Source organism: Lacerta agilis, chromosome 14 (assembly GCF_009819535.1).
Source record: "Lacerta agilis isolate rLacAgi1 chromosome 14, rLacAgi1.pri, whole genome shotgun sequence".
NCBI lineage: Eukaryota > Metazoa > Chordata > Lepidosauria > Squamata > Lacertidae > Lacerta > Lacerta agilis.
The window spans coordinates 22,581,181-22,597,354 of NC_046325.1; the positions used below are offsets into that span (position 1 = coordinate 22,581,181).

Below are 16,174 nucleotides of genomic sequence, written 5' to 3' on the forward strand. Positions count from 1 at the left end.
ACAAATTTTAACTGAGTACAAAGTCGAAGCTCTCAGAATTCTCCATTCCATTTTGCATGAATGGGGAGGGAAGCTCCTCCTCCTCTTGGTACTCTCTGAATACATCCTCCTCTACATCTGAGGTAAGACTGGGAAGAGAGACATAGCAATAGTCTTTAAGTAATGCCAATATTCCCTTTATTTTGTGAAAGGAAAACAAGAACAACCTGAGACCTACAGTGCTTCTTTGGGAACTTAGCATCTTTACAAACTGTTTTGGAATACGTAGCAAAATACATCAGCAAACACGTATTTTGTTTCAAGCTGTATTTTGGGCTGAGAATATCCTGTAAGCTTTAAATAATGAAACCGCATGTCCTAAACAGCCCAAATAAAGTGAACATTTTACAGAACCATAGTGCTACAGTGTATGTTGGGAAGCTACACTAACGGTATAATACGATGTGATGCACAGAGGCCCCATTGTTGCTGAAAAGCAGAAAGGCAGAAAATGGTGGGGCCAACTTGGTGGCAGAAAAAGGCATTCTGCGGGCTCCTTAGTCTGGCAGAGTGGTGGCTTAAAGTACCACTCCCAATACATTGGTCAAATTTTCAGGGTACCCTGTTAAAGAGATTCAGGCGAAAGGCCCGGACGGGTGTCAACCAGCCGGAGAATTCCCTAACAGTTCTACGGAGGGATTTTCAAGAAATGATACAACTCATAGGGTGATCCTAAAACCCAAAATCAACCCTGAAGGAATAATCTTCTGTGGGTTGGTGATTCAGGATATAAAACCAATTCCTTTGCGAAAACGTACTGCTATCACTAATCAATAAACTTCTCCTTCATGAAGCCCATCCCTCAAAGGCCAAGGGTCACTTCACATGCACCCTCAAAAGATCCATAAACCACAAAGAAAAGCTAGATGATTTAGAGTTGAGCATATGATAGTATTACAAATTTGGTGTGGTGGATTTTAATTGTGTCTTTATAAAGGATTTGATATTTATTCATTAAACCGCATCAAACAGAATTAAATGCAGAGTTCTTGTTTTCTTCCAGGGTTGCTATGTTACTTATCATTAAGTAAAAAATGGATAATCAAACATCAGTGTCTGAGTTTCTTCTCTTGGAGTTCTCAGATGTTCGGGAACTGCAGATTCTACACTTCTTTCTCTTCCTTGGAATATTCTTAGCAACTGTGACAGGCAATCTTCTCATAATCTTGGCAGTAGCTTTTGACCGCCGCCTGCATACCCCAATGTACTTCTTTCTGGTGAATTTGGCAATGCAGGACCTTGGCTCCGTTTCAGTCATTATTCCCAAATCGATGGTCAATTCCCTCATGAACACAAGGCACATTTCATATTTTGGATGTGTTTTTCAGGTCCTCTTGTTCTTCCTCTTTGTTGGATGTGATGTTTACCTCCTTACAGTCATGGCATATGATCGGTACATTGCCATTTGTGATCCCCTGCAATATGAAATGGTAATGAACAGGAGAGCTTGCACCCAAATGGTTGCTGGTGTGTGGGTTGGTGGCCTTCTAAATGCAGTTTTAAACACTGGTGGAACGTTTTCAATGCCCTTCTGTTCCAATGTTGTAAATCAGTTCTTCTGTGAAATCCCAAAGTTACTTAAACTTGTCTGTTCTGACTTGTACCTACCGGTAATTGAAATTGGAATTGTTATGTTTAGTACTACAATTGCTATTGTCTGTTTCATCTTCATCATTATTACTTATGTACACATCTTTAGTGCTGTTCTGAAAATCCCTTCAGCCGAGGGAAGAAGAAAGGCCTACTCAACTTGTCTACCCCACCTCATTGTCTTATCCACATTTTTCCTTACAGCAGGCTTTGCTTACCTCAGGCCCACCTCTAACACTGCCCCACAGCTGGATTTGGTGTTTACCATACTATATTCCATGGTTCCACCCATGCTGAATCCAGTAATTTATAGCATCAGAAATAAGGACCTCAAGGTTGCCCTAGCAAAACTTTTAGGTCTGAGGTAATCTTTTAAAAAATGCTTTCTCTGTTGTTTTCCTTAAGCAATGGTTTGATTTGTACTTTTTGACATGTCATTTTATAGAGAAAAGAAATAAGCGGTGCTTGGGGTCAAATCTACAATGGACCTTTTGGGGTAATAGTGGGGTAGTGGGGCTAGACTGAATCCTAAGATCATTCAGCAGCTCAGTTACATGGTCTATCACCCTGTATAGAAGACTAATTGAAAGGTTTGCTTTCCTTCTGTCAGGCTTAGGCAGAGTAGCAGCCTATCCTTGCTGCTGAATGGTGTTTGGCTCTAGTGTAACATTATACTGGCTAAACATACACCAGCTTCTTTCAAATGAACTTCATGTGTATAGGATTGCTATCTTTGTATATTCCTTCACAGAGGGAATTAGAAGTTGGAGCAAACTTACAAAAAGAGTAATACTCAATTTAATGGCTTCTCCATGCTTCTACTTGCCCCCTGCTTAGAAATCACAGATTTGAGCAGCTTTCTGGGTCCAAGCAGTTTTGCCTTTGGTCTGCCTCTTTCCTCCAGAAAACCTGCTCTTCTGCGCCAAATTGGAATGAACAGAAATCCACGGAAAACCTGACTGCTCTTTGTTCCAATACAGTGCTCAAGATAGGATTTTTCAACTTTACTGATTTAATCTGTAGCAGCTATTTACCAAAATCCATTTCCATTCCTCTATTCTAAGATCCTCTTGTACCTCTCCAGGCCATTTCTTCATAAATGGTCCTCTTTGGGTATCAAATTCACTGATTATAAACATCACTTATTCAACCTGTATCATTTGCTGATGTTAATAAAATTCCTAATTTTGGTTCAGCTCTTTACTCTCCATATTTTCATTAACTACAATAATGCATCCCATATATATATAAAATTACAGCCAAACATTTCCCATGAGTCTGGAGATTTCAGCAAATGGTTTCGCATCTTTTATAGTCCCGGTAACTACTTTTGTGTCCAATTCTGTTTGAAACCATGGTGGCCAATCTCTAAGCAAACCATATGTATGTATGAAAAAATATTGTGAAATGGTTATGTACGTTGCAAAACGTCTGGACACATTCTGCTCCCCCCCCCCATTTTTCACCACTGGTACACACCACCCCAATATCCCCAAACAATGTGGGATGCCAGGAGTTCTGGGTGCTTACCCAGATTCTGTGTTTCTTTTTGGACAATGAGGCAAGGTGGAGACTCAGGTTTCTTTAGGATATATGGTTTATTTACACATGTCTACAACCTGAGCCTAGATGGAGACGTTCAATGCATTACAATCCAAGGGATTACTTGCTTCTCCCATAGGCACAGCAGGCTTTCATCTGAGAAATCAGCCATGTTCTCTTTCTTTTTCTTACAGCCTTTCACAGTCAACCCACATGGTGCTCTTTGGGCCCCTTGCTTCCTCCTTGTTGCCACTAACTCAGAGAAATTTTTTAAATCTCTGAGCCTTGTCATTTAAACTGAAATTCTACACCCTTTAAACCCTTTTGTCTCTATACATTAAAACATAGCTGAAGGAGGGGCTGCAGCCCCACCCCAACCCTCCCCAACTCACAAAGTCTTCACCCTTTTGATGGCTGCACAATCAAAGGGCAACCAGGGCTGGAGTGGATGCAAGTTTACCAAGATCAATCTGCACATGTCTGCACCCTTATGGGCTTGGCGGTTAATCACTGTCATCAATTCTCACTATTTTTCTTAAAGACCCTCACAGAAGAAAAAATTATCAAGTTCTCACCTTTTCTGTTGGCCATGTCTGAGTATGCATAATCAATTAGCCCACAAATCTTAAGACTAGAGAATGTGCTTCCCAGGTGTAAAGAAAATTTATGGGCTGAAGACATCCCAAGTTAGCCCATGTTCAACAGAATTAAGTAAGGTTTTTTTTAATTATTATTTTGTGTAAATTGCATATAAAACATATAAATGAGAACAAAATACATCATTTCAGGAAAGTGCATATAAAATGTCTATTTGAGTAGTGCACTTTAGAAAATATATACAATTTCAATGTGCTTCTTTTTTGCACATTTGTTGTTGCTGCTGGTATTGGCATCCATCTGTCTTGAGAGAAAGTGGGATGAGGTCAAACTACTACAGAATCATAACACCTTTGAAAATGTAAAGCATTAAAACCTTTTTCTGTCTACGCAGAAGACCTGTTGAACTCAATTGGTCTTTCTCCAAGCAAGATCCCATCTGCACCATGCAATTAAAGCAGTATTATACCACTTTTAACAGACATAGATTCCCCCAAAGTATTTGGGGAGCTGTAGTTAGTCAGGAGTCATAAGGGTCATTAGGATACCACTATTACCTCCACAGAATATAAACTGTGATAGTGGTTTAGCAATACCTATTCCCAGGGATATCTGGGAATTGTAGCTGTGTGATGATTGTTTAGTGGTATGATACTGTTTAAAATGTATAGTGCACATGGGGCCTAAATGTGTATAGAGCAGCATCCTGCTCTGCATTTGCAGCATTTAATAACATGCAACCCTTAATATAAAAGCACAGATTAAAAAACTAAGACCTGCTCAATCTTCATCGTTTAAAGAAGGGCTTAATATTCTGTTACTGGATTATATGATTTTAATCATTTAAATTGTTCATTGCTCAGAAAACCACAGTTATAATTTATGAGGTGGGTAATTAATGTGATGAATTGATAAAGAAATAAAGAAATAAATGTTTGTGTACTCTCACGTACATTCATTATCTATTAATTATATTTTCTGAAATAGGAGAAAATCTATTTTTCTTGGGGGAGTTCTTCGCCCAGTTGTGTTGAACTCTTGGGAGTATGTGCCAGGGAACACAACAAATATAACAATATAGTAGCAATTTTGTAATGCCAATGAAAACAGAGTTTTCACTGCCTTGGAGGGTGGGAGGCAATGGAGCATGGTGAGAAAACATAAATAAAATTTCAGCTGTGCCCGTATGGATAGATGGTCATCTAAAGACAACAGAGAGGAAGACACATCATCATTGGGAGGGGGGGAATTGGCATGAAGAAAAACAGTAAGTTATCAATAACATTTTACCTTGAATGACTGGACATTTATGTCTTTCTTTAACTAATTAACTAACTGATTAACTAGTCATCAAATCCCTACATCTCTTCTCTTAAAATGATTGTCCCGGTTAATTCAAAGCATGTGATTTGCTTATAGAAGAACTGATAATGGGATGCTTTCATTTGGCAAGGTAAACAGTACTATAATCTAAAAACCAAATATGAGATACTGGCTCTTACACTGAATAATTCTCTTTCCTACAACATGCAGTATTCAGATCATTTCCAGAGGGGTAATCATATGCCATCCAAGTGGAAACATATTAATCTGCATTAATTAAAAGACTTTAGCCATTGGTGACTACAATCCAACCTTAAGAAACTACATATGTGTTTCTATTATGTTATCCTGAGAGTTTGTGACCAACTGAGGGACTCTTTATTGAACATTAATTAGAATTATATAAACAAATTTTAACTGAGTACAAAGTCGAAGCTCTCATAATTCTCCATTCCATTTTGCATGAATGGGGAGGGAAGCTCCTCCTCCTCTTGGTACTCTCTGAATACATCCTCCTCTACATCTGAGGTAAGACTGGGAAGAGAGACATAGCAATAGTCTTTAAGTAATGCCAATATTCCCTTTATTTTGTGAAAGGAAAACAAGAACAACCTGAGACCTACAGTGCTTCTTTGGGAACTTAGCATCTTTACAAACTGTTTTGGAATACGTAGCAAAATACATCAGCAAACACGTATTTTGTTTCAAGCTGTATTTTGGGCTGAGAATATCCTGTAAGCTTTAAATAATGAAACCGCATGTCCTAAACAGCCCAAATAAAGTGAACATTTTACAGAACCATAGTGCTACAGTGTATGTTGGGAAGCTACACTAACGGTATAATACGATGTGATGCACAGACGTCCCATTGTTGCTGAAAAGCAGAAAGTCATAAAATAGTGGAGCTGTCTTGGGTGGCAGAAAAAGGCATTGTGTGGGCTCATTGGTCTGGCAGAGTGGTGGCTTGAAGTACCACTCCCAATACATTGGTCAAATTTTCAGGGTACCCTGTTAATGAGATTCAACATCAACCACAAAGGAATAATATCCTGTTGGTTGGGTGATTCAGTACATACAACCAATTCCTTTGCAAAAACCTACTGCTATCTGTAATCAATAAATTTCTCCTTCATGAAGCCCATCCCTCAAAGGCCAAGGCTCACTTCACATGCCCCCTTCAAAATATCCATAAACCACAAAGAAAAGCTAGATGATTTAGTGTTGAGCATATTATAGTGTTATATATTTAGTGTGATGGATTCTAATTGTGTCTTCACAGAGGATTTGATATTCATTCATTAAACTGCACCAAACGGAATTACATGCAGAGTTGTTGTTTTCTTCCAGGGTTGCTATGCTACTTATCATTAAGTAAAAAATGGATAATCAAACATCAGTGTCTGAGTTTCTTCTCTTGGAGTTCTCAGATGTTCGGGAACTGCAGATTCTACACTTCTTTCTCTTCCTTGGAATGTTATTAGCAACCGTGACAGGGAATCTTCTCATAATCTTGGCAGTAGCTTTTGACCGCCGCCTGCACACCCCAATGTACTTCTTTCTGGTGAATTTGGCAATGCAGGACCTTGGCTCTGTTTCTGTCATTATTCCCAAATCAATGGTCAATTCCCTCATGAACACAAGGCACATTTCATATTTTGGATGTGTTTTTCAGGTCCTCTTGTTCTTCCTCTTTGTTGGATGTGATGTTTACCTCCTTACAGTCATGGCATATGATCGGTACATTGCCATTTGTGATCCCCTGCAATATGAAATGGTAATGAACAAGAGAGCTTGCACCCAAATGGTTGCTGGTGTGTGGGTTGGTGGCCTTCTAAATGCAGCTTTAAACACCGGTGGAACATTTTCAATGCCCTTCTGTTCCAATGTTGTCAATCAGTTCTTCTGTGAAATCCCACAGATACTTAAGCTTGTGTGTTCTGACTTGTACCTAATTGAAATTGGAATTGTTATTCTTAGTACCACAATTGGGGTTGTCTGTTTCATCTTCATCATTATTACTTATGTACACATCTTCAGTGCTGTTCTGAAAATCCCTTCAGCCGAGGGAAGAAGAAAGGCCTACTCAACTTGTCTACCCCACCTCATTGTCTTATCCACATTTTTCCTTACAGCAGGCTTTGCCTACCTCAAGCCCACCTCTAACACTGCCCCACAGCTGGATTTGGTGTTTACCATACTATATTCCATGGTTCCACCCATGCTGAATCCAGTAATTTATAGCATCAGAAATAAGGACCTCAAGGTTGCCCTAGCAAAACTTTTAGGTCTGAGGTAATCTTTTTTTTTAATGCTTTCTCTGTTGTTCTCTTTAAGCAATGGTATGGTTTTTACTTTCTTGTCATATTATTTTATAGAGAAAAGAAATAAGCAATGATTGGGATTAAATCTACAATGGACCTTTTGGGGTAATAGTGGGGGAGTGGGGCTAGACTGAATCCTAAACTCATTCAGCAGCTCAGTTACCTGGTCTAGCACCCTGTATTGAAGACTATTTGAAAGGTTTGCTTTCCTTCTGTCAGGCTTAGGCAGAGTAGCAGCCTAGCCTTGATGCTGAATGGTGTTTGGCTCTAGTGTAACATTACACTGGCTTAACATACACCAGTTTCTTTCAAATGAAATTCATGTGTATAGGATTGCTATCTTTGTATATTCCTTCACAGAGAGAATTCAGCAGTGGGAGCAAACTTAAAAAAGAGTAATACTCAATTTAAGGGCTTCTCCACGCTTCTACTTGTCCCCTGATTAGAAATCACAGATCTGAGGAGCTTTCTGGGTCCAAGCAGTTTTGCCTTTGCTCTTCCTCTTTCCTCCAGAAAACCTGCTCTTCTGCGCCAAATTGGAATGAACAGAAATCCACGGAAAACCTGACTGCTGTTTGTTCCAATGCAGTGCTCAAGATAGATTTTTTTTTTCAACTTTACTGATGCAATGTGTACCAGCAATTTACCAAAATCCATTTCCATTCTTCCATTCTAAGATCCTCTTATACCTCTCCAGGCCATTTCTTCATAAATGGTCCTCGTTGGGTATCAAATTCAATGATTATAAATATCAACTATTCAACCTGTATTATTTGTTGATGTTAATAAAATTCCTAATTTTGGTTCAGCTCTTTACTCTCCATATTTTCATTAAGTACAATAATGCATCACACACACACATACACACACACACACACACACAATTACAGCCAAACATTTCGCATGAGTCTGGAGATTTCAGCAAATGGTTTCACATCTTTTATAGTAACTACTTTTATGTCCAATTCTGTTTGAAACCATGGTGGCCAATTTCTAAGCAAACCATATATATTTATGAAAAAATATTTGTGAAATGGTTATGTATGTTGCAAAAGGTCTGGACACATTCTGCTCCCCCCCCCCCCAATTTTTCACCGCTGGTAGACACCACCCCAATATCCCCAAACAGTGTGAGATGCCTGGAGTACTGGGTGCTTACCCAGGATCTGTGTTTATTTTTGGACAATGAGGCAAGGTGGAGACTCAGGTTTCTCTATGATATATGGTTTATTTACACATGTCTACAACCTGAGCCTAGATGGAGACGTTCAATGCATTACAATCCAAGGGATTACTTGCTTCTCCCATAGGTACAGCAGGCTTTCGTCTGAGAAATGAGCCATGTTCTCTTTCTTTTCCTTACAGCCTTTCACAGTCAACTCACATGGTACTCTTTGGGCCCCCTGCTTCCTCCTTGTTGCCACTAACTCAGAGAAAAATTATACATCTCTGAGCCTTGTCAATTAAACTGAAATTCTACACCCTTTAAACCCTTTTGTCTCTGCCCATTAAAACATAGCTGAAGGAGGGGCTGCAGCCCCACCCCAACCCTCCCCAACTCTCAAAATCTTCACCCTTTTGGTGGCTGCACAATCAAAGGGCAACCAGGGCTGGAGTGGATGCAAGTTTACCAAGATCAATCTGCACAAGATCAATACCAGGAAAGATTCTAGAGCAGATCATTAAGCAAACAGTCTGTGAGCACCTAGAAAGGAACGCTGTGATCACTAAAAGTCAGCATGGGTTTCTGAAAAATAAGTCATGTCAGACCAATCTGATCTCATTTTTTGACAGAATTACAAGCCTGGTAGATGAAGGGAATGCTGTGGATGTAGCCTATCTTGATTTCAGCAAGGCCGTTGACAAGGTGCCCCATGATGTTCTTGTAAAGAAGCTGGTAAAATGTGGGCTTGACAAGGCTACCATTCAGTGGATTTGTAACTGGCTGACTGACCGAACACAAAGGGTACTCATTAACGGCTCCTCTTCATCCTGGAGAGAAGTGACTAGTGGGGTGCCACAGGGTTCTGTCTTGGGCCCATTCTTATTCAACATCTTTATCAATGACTTGGATGATGGGCTTGAGAGCATCCTGATCAAGTTTGCAGATGACACCAAATTGGGAGGGGTGGCTAATACCCCTGAGGACAGGATCACAATTCAAAATTATTATTTTGTGTAAATTGCATATACAAGCATATAAATGAGAACAAAATACATCATTTCAGGAAAGTGCATATAAAATGTCTATTTGAGTAGTGCACTTTACAAAATATATACAATTTCAATGTGCTTCTTTTTTGCACTTTTCTTGTTGCTGCTGCTATTGGCATCCATCTGTCTGGAGAGAAAATGGGATGAGGTCAAACTACTACAGAATCATAACGCCTTTGAAAATGTAAAGCATTAAAACCTTTTTCAGTCTACGCAGAAGACCTGTTGAACTCAATTGGTCTTACTCCAAGCAGGATCCCATCTGCACCATGCAATTAAAGCAGTATTGTACCACTTTTAACAGTCATAAATTCACCAAAAGAATCTGGGGAGCTGTAGTTAGTCAGGAGTCGTAAGGGTCGTTAGGATACCACTATTACCTCCACAGAATATAAACTGGGATAGTGGTTTAGCAATACTTATTCCCAGGGAAATCTGGGAATTGTAGCTGTTTGGTGGTTGTTAGTGGTATGATACTGTTTTAAATGTATAGTGCAAATGGGGCCTAAATGTGTATAGAACAGCATCCTGCTCTGCTGTTGCAGCATTTAATAACATGCAACACTTAATGTAAAAGCACAAATTCAAAAACTAAGACCTGCTCAATATACATCGTTTCAAGAAGGGCTTAATATTCTGTTACTGGATTATATGATTTTAATCATTTAAATTGTTCATTGCTCAGAGAACCCTAGTTATAATTTATGAGGTAGGTAATAAATGTAATGAATAGATAGATAGATAGAAAGAATGATACACAGACAGACAGATAGATAGATAGATAGATAGATAGATAGATAGATAGATAGATGTTCGTGTACTCTTGCATATATTCATTATTAATTATATTTTCTGAAATAGCTGAAAATCTATTTTTCTTGGGGGAGTTCTTTGCCCAGTTGTGTTGAACTCTTGGGAGCTTGTGCCAGGGAACACAAGAAAAATAACAATATAGTGGCAATATTGTACTGCAAATGAAAACAGACTTTTGACTGCCTTGGAGGGTGGGAGGCAATACTACAGGGTAAGAGAATATACATAAAGACTACAGAGAGGAAGACATATCGTCATTTGGAGAAAAAATTGGCATGAAGAAAAATAGTAAGTAGTATAATTTTACCTTGAATGACTGGATATTTATGTATTTCTTTAACTAACTAACTAGTCATTAAATCCCTACATTTTCCTCTTGAAATGATTGTCCCACTTAAATCAAAGCATGTGAGCTACCCTTAGAGGCACTGATAATTGGATACTTTCTTTTGGAAATGTAAATAGTACTATAATCTATGAACCAAATATGAGATATTGGCTCTTACGCTGATTAATTCTATTTCCTACAACATGCAATATTCGGATCATTTCCAGAGGCGTAGTCATATGTCATCAATTCAAGTGGAAACATATTAATCAAAATACTTTACTATAACTGTTGGTGGTTACATTCTAAACTTAAGAAGAAATACATATGTGTTTATTTTATTTTATCCCTAAAGTTTGTGACCAACTGAGGGACCCTTCATAGACCATTTACTAGAATTATATAAGCAAAATTTAACTGAGTACAAAGTTGAAGCTCTCAGAATCCTCCGAATTCTCCATTCATTTTGCATGAATGGAGAGGGAAGCTACTTGTCCTCTTGGTACTCTTTGACTATATCCTCCTCTAAATCTGAGGTAAGACTGTGAAGAGAGACATAGCAATAGTCTTTAAGTAATGCGCATATTCCCTTCATTGTGTGAAAGGGAAACAAGAACATCCTAAGATAAGATAAGATAAGATAAGATAAGATAAGATAAGATAAGATAATCTTTATTGTCATTGTCCCCTTGCGGGAACAACAAAATTACTCGGTTGCTATATCCACTCAGATAAGGCACTCCACATCAATTTAAAATAACTACAAAACACTAATTAAAACAGTACAATACAATACAATACAATAAAATACAACAAGTAAAATAAGATGACTTCAAAGTCCAGACTTTCCATTTAAGGCTGAAATTGCTCCAGAGAAGAAACTGTTCTTGAGATAGCTCGTTCTCACCTTCATTGTTCAGTTTCTCTGTCCCAATGGCAGGAGCTCGAAGAAACTGTGACCAGGATGTGATGGATCTCTTGATATGTCTAGTGCTTTTCTTTGGCACCTGGTGGTATAGATTTGTTCTAAGGTTGAAAGCGAGCAGCCAATAATGTTCTCTGCTGTTTTAATAATTCTGTGCAAACCTATCCTATCCTGAAAAGTACAGCTTCCATACCACACACATAAACCATAAGTGAGCACGCTCTCAATGGCACAGTGATAGAAGGCAAGCAGACAATAAAGATTATCTTATGTTATCTAAACGGCCCAAATGAAATGAACATTATACTGAACCATACTGCTGCAGTGCATGTTGGGAAGCTACGCTAAATTTTCAGAGACACAGTTGATGGAATCTTTCAAGGAGTTGGAGATGGTGGTGTTCCATGTTTCACAAGCATACAGTAAGATTGGTAGTACAATAGCTTTGCAAACAGGCATTTTGGTTTCCCTACAAATGTCCCAGTCTTCAGACACTCTGCGCTTCAATCAGGAGAAAGCTGCACTCACTGAGCTCAGGTGATGCTGGATTTTGGTATAAATGTTGCTCCTTGTGGAAAGATAACTGCCCAGGTAGGATAAATGATTGACCCTTTCCAACGTTACACCATTTAGTTGGATTTGTGGTGTTGCAGGGGGGTTGTTTTGTGCTTGTTGGTGCAGCACTTTCTTTCTTTTTTTGGATGTTGAGCAACAGGCCAAGCTTTTCGTTAGCCTCTGTGAAGATCGTCTATGGTAAATTTAGTGTGACGGATTCTAATTTTGTCTTCATAGAGAATTTGATATTTATTCATTAAACCACTTCAAACTGAATTAAATACAGAGATGTTGTTTTCTTCCAGGGTTGTCATGCTACTTATCATTAAGTAAAAAATGGATAATCAAACATCAGTGTCTGGGTTTCTTCTCTTGGAATTCTCAGAAGTTCGGGAACTGCAGATTCTACACTTCTTTCTCTTCCTTGGATTGTTCTTAGCCACAGTGACAGGGAATCTTCTCATAATCTTGGCAGTAGCTTTTGACCACCACCTGCACACCCCAATGTACATCTTTCTGGTGAATTTGGCAGTGCAGGACCTTGGCTCCATTTCAGTCATTATTCCCAAATCCATGGTCAATTCCCTCACGAACACAAGGCACATTTCATATTTTGGATGTGTTGTTCAAGTCCTCTCATTTCTCTTCTTTGTTGGATGTGATGTTTTCCTCCTTACAGTCATGGCATATGATCGGTACATTGCCATTTGTGATCCCCTACAATATGAAATGATAATGAACAGGAGAGCTTGCACCCAAATGGTTGCTGGTGTGTGGGTTGGTGGCCTTCTGCATGCAGTTTTAAACACCGGCGGCACTTTTTCAGTACCCTTCTGCTCCAATGTTGTCAGTCAGTTCTTCTGTGAAATCCCACAGTTACTTAAGCTTGCCTGTTCTGATTTGTATCTAATTGAAATTGGAATTCTTATGTTTAGTTTTACAATTGGGGTTGGCTGTTTCATCTTCATCATTGTTACTTATGTACACATCTTCAGTGCTGTTCTGAAAATCCCTTCAGCCCAGGGAAGAAGAAAGGCATTCTCAACTTGTCTACCCCACCTCATTGTCTTCTCCATATTTTTACTTACTGTATGCTTTGCTTACCTCAAGCCCACCTCTAACACTGCCCCACAACTGGATTTGGTATTTACTATAATATATTCCATGGTTCCTCCCATGCTGAATCCAGTAATTTATAGCATCAGAAATAAGGACCTCAAGGTTGCCCTAGCAAAACTTTTGGGTCTCAGGTAATCTTTTAAAAAATGCTTTCTCTGTTGTTCTCTTTAAGCAATGGTTTGGTTTGTACTTTCTTGTCATATTATTTTATACAGAAAAGGAATAAGCGATGCTTGGGATTAAATCTACAATGGACCTTTTGGAGTAATAGTCGGGGAGTGGGGCTAGACTGAATCCTAAGATCATTCAGCAGCTCAGTTACATGGTCTAGCACCCTGTATAGAAGACTATTTGAAAGGTTTGCTTTCCTTCTGTCAGGCTTAGGCAGAGTAGCAGCCTAGCATTGCTGCTGAATGGTGTTTGGCTCTAGTGTAACTTTAAACTGGCTTAACATACACCAGTTTCTTTCAAAAGAACTTCATGTGTATAGGATTGCTATCTTTGTATATTCCTTCACAGGGAGAATAAGAAGTTGGAGCAAACTTTAAAAAAGAGTAATATCCAATTTAAGGGCTTTTCCACACTTCTACTTGCCCCCTGCTTAGAAATCACAGGTCTGAGCAGCTTTCTGGGTCCAAGCATTTTTGTCTTTGCTCTGCCTCTTTCCTCCAGAAAACCTGCTCTTTTGAGCCAAATTGGAATGAACAGAAATCCACGGAAAACCTGACTGCTGTTTATTCCAATTCAGTGCTTAAGATAGGATTTTTTTTCAACTTTACTGATGTAATTTGTAGCTGCAATTTACCAAAATCCATTTCCATTCCTCCATTCTAAGATCCTGTTGTAACTCTCTAGCCCATTTCCTCATAAATGGTCCTTTGGGTATCAAATTCAATTATTATAAATATCAATCACCCATTCAACTTGTGTCATTTGTTGATGTTAATAAAATTCCTAATTTTGGTTCAGCTCTTTACTCTCCATATTTTCATTAAGTACAATAATGCATCACACACACACACACACACACACACACACATAATTACAGCCAAACATTTCGCATGAGTCTGGAGATTTCAGCAAATGGTTTCACATCTTTTATAGTAACTACTTTTATGTCCAGTTCTGTTTGAATCCATGGTGGCCAATCTCTAAGCAAACCATATGTATGTATGAAAAAATATTGTGAAATGGTTATGTATGTTACAAAAGGTCTTGACACATTTTGCCCCCCCCCCCCATTTTTCACCACTGGTACACACTGGTCGCAGGCACTTCATCCCTGTACAGCACCCCTGGATGTTTCACGGTCTATGAATGCGGCACCAACGACAAACGGTCCCCAGCTGCAACCCACCATACTGCTAACCAGAACCTGCTTGCTTTATTTACCACAGACGAGGATTATCATAGAATCGTAGAATCATAGAGTTGGAAGAGACCACAAGGGCCATCCAGTCCAACCCCCTGCCAAGCAGGAAACACCATCAAAGCATTCCTGACAGATGGCTGTCAAGCTTCTGCTTAAAGGCCACCAAAGAAGGAAACTCCACCACACTGCTTGGTAGCAGATTCCACTGCCGAACAGCTCTCACTGTCAGGAATTTCTTCCTAATGTTTAGGTGGAATCTTCTTTCTTGTAGTTTGAATCCATTGCTCCATGTCCGCTTCTCTGGGGCAGCAGAAAACAACCTTTCACCCCCCTCTATATGACATCCTTTTATATATTTGAACATGGCTGTCATATAACCCCTTAACCTTCTCTTCTCCAGGCAAAACATACCCAGCTCCCTAAGCCGTTCCTCATAAGGCATTGTTTCCAGGCCATTGACCATTTTGGTTGCCCTCTTCTGGACACGTTCCAGCTTGTCAGTATCCTTCTTGAACTGTGGTGCCGAGAACTGGACACAGTATTCCAGGTGAGGTCTGACCAGAGTAGAATATAGTGGTACTATTACTTCCCTTGATCTAGACGTTATACTCCTATTGATGCAGCCCAGAATTGCATTGGCTTTTTTAGCTGCTGCATCACACTGTTGACTCATGTCAAGTTTGTGGTCTACCAAGACTACTAGATCCTTTTCACATGTACTGCTCTCAAGCCAGGTGTCACCCATCCTGTATTTGTGCCTTTCATTTTTTATTTTATTTTGTTTTGTTTTTTTGTTGCCCAAGTGTAGTACTTTACATTTCTCCTTGTTAAAATTCATCTTGTTTGCTTTGGCCCAGTTGTCTAATCTGTTACGGTCATTTTGAAGTGTGATCCTGTCCTATGGGTTTTTAGCCACCCCTCCCAATTTGGTGTCATCTGCAAACTTGATCAGGATGCCCTCAAGCCCATCATCCAAGTCATTGATGAAGATGTTGAATAAGACTGGGCCCAAGACAGAACCCTGTGGCACCCCACTAGTCACTCCTCTCCAGGATGAAGAGGAGCCATTGATGAGCACCCTTTGGGTTCGGTCAGTCAGCCAGTTACAAATCCACTGATTATGTGAATACAGAAGTTGTTTATTGTGTAGAAAAGCTTTTGGTTTTTGATAAATAAACGGTGTTCAATAAGCTTAATAAGATGGTCCTATACCAGCCTATTACGGCTAGATGATACCGGCATATTACCTCTAACAGTCAACTAATTACCAATAACATCACGTTTCACAATAACTGTTTATCCTCGCTGCTAACTTCCACCAATGCTATACCTCAGACACTTGACCCAGCTCTCACTCCTGACTCACTATTTGCTCAACTTGCGTCTCACACCAACTCTCTCTAACTGACCACAGGGAGAGGTTTTTTATACCCAGG

General features: G+C 39.4%; 3 protein-coding genes across 3 annotated transcripts; all 3 read left to right on the forward strand.

Annotated features, from left to right (window-relative positions):
- Positions 1-1,073: 1,073 nt before the first annotated feature.
- On the forward strand, positions 1,074-1,997 carry LOC117058507 (olfactory receptor 14J1-like). The gene has a single exon (XM_033169697.1). The coding sequence runs from the start codon at positions 1,074-1,076 to the stop codon at positions 1,995-1,997; it is 924 nt and encodes a 307-aa protein (XP_033025588.1).
- A 4,472-nt stretch (positions 1,998-6,469) lies between these two features.
- LOC117058400 (olfactory receptor 14J1-like) lies at positions 6,470-7,387 on the forward strand. The gene has a single exon (XM_033169559.1). The coding sequence runs from the start codon at positions 6,470-6,472 to the stop codon at positions 7,385-7,387; it is 918 nt and encodes a 305-aa protein (XP_033025450.1).
- Positions 7,388-12,583: 5,196 nt separating this feature from the next.
- On the forward strand, positions 12,584-15,727 carry LOC117059337 (olfactory receptor 14A16-like; the record flags this gene model as incomplete). The annotated part of the gene is made up of 2 exons (XM_033170980.1): positions 12,584-13,497; positions 15,703-15,727. Coding segments are annotated over exons 1-2 (939 nt in total), but the record flags the coding sequence as incomplete, so codon positions are not given.
- Positions 15,728-16,174: the final 447 nt, after the last annotated feature.

Bases quoted from the DNA above. Each gene is read 5' to 3' on its own strand.
- LOC117058507 (XM_033169697.1), top strand. From the start codon at position 1,074: ATGGATAATCAAACATCAGTGTCTGAGTTTCTTCTCTTGGAGTTCTCA.
- LOC117058400 (XM_033169559.1), top strand. From the start codon at position 6,470: ATGGATAATCAAACATCAGTGTCTGAGTTTCTTCTCTTGGAGTTCTCA.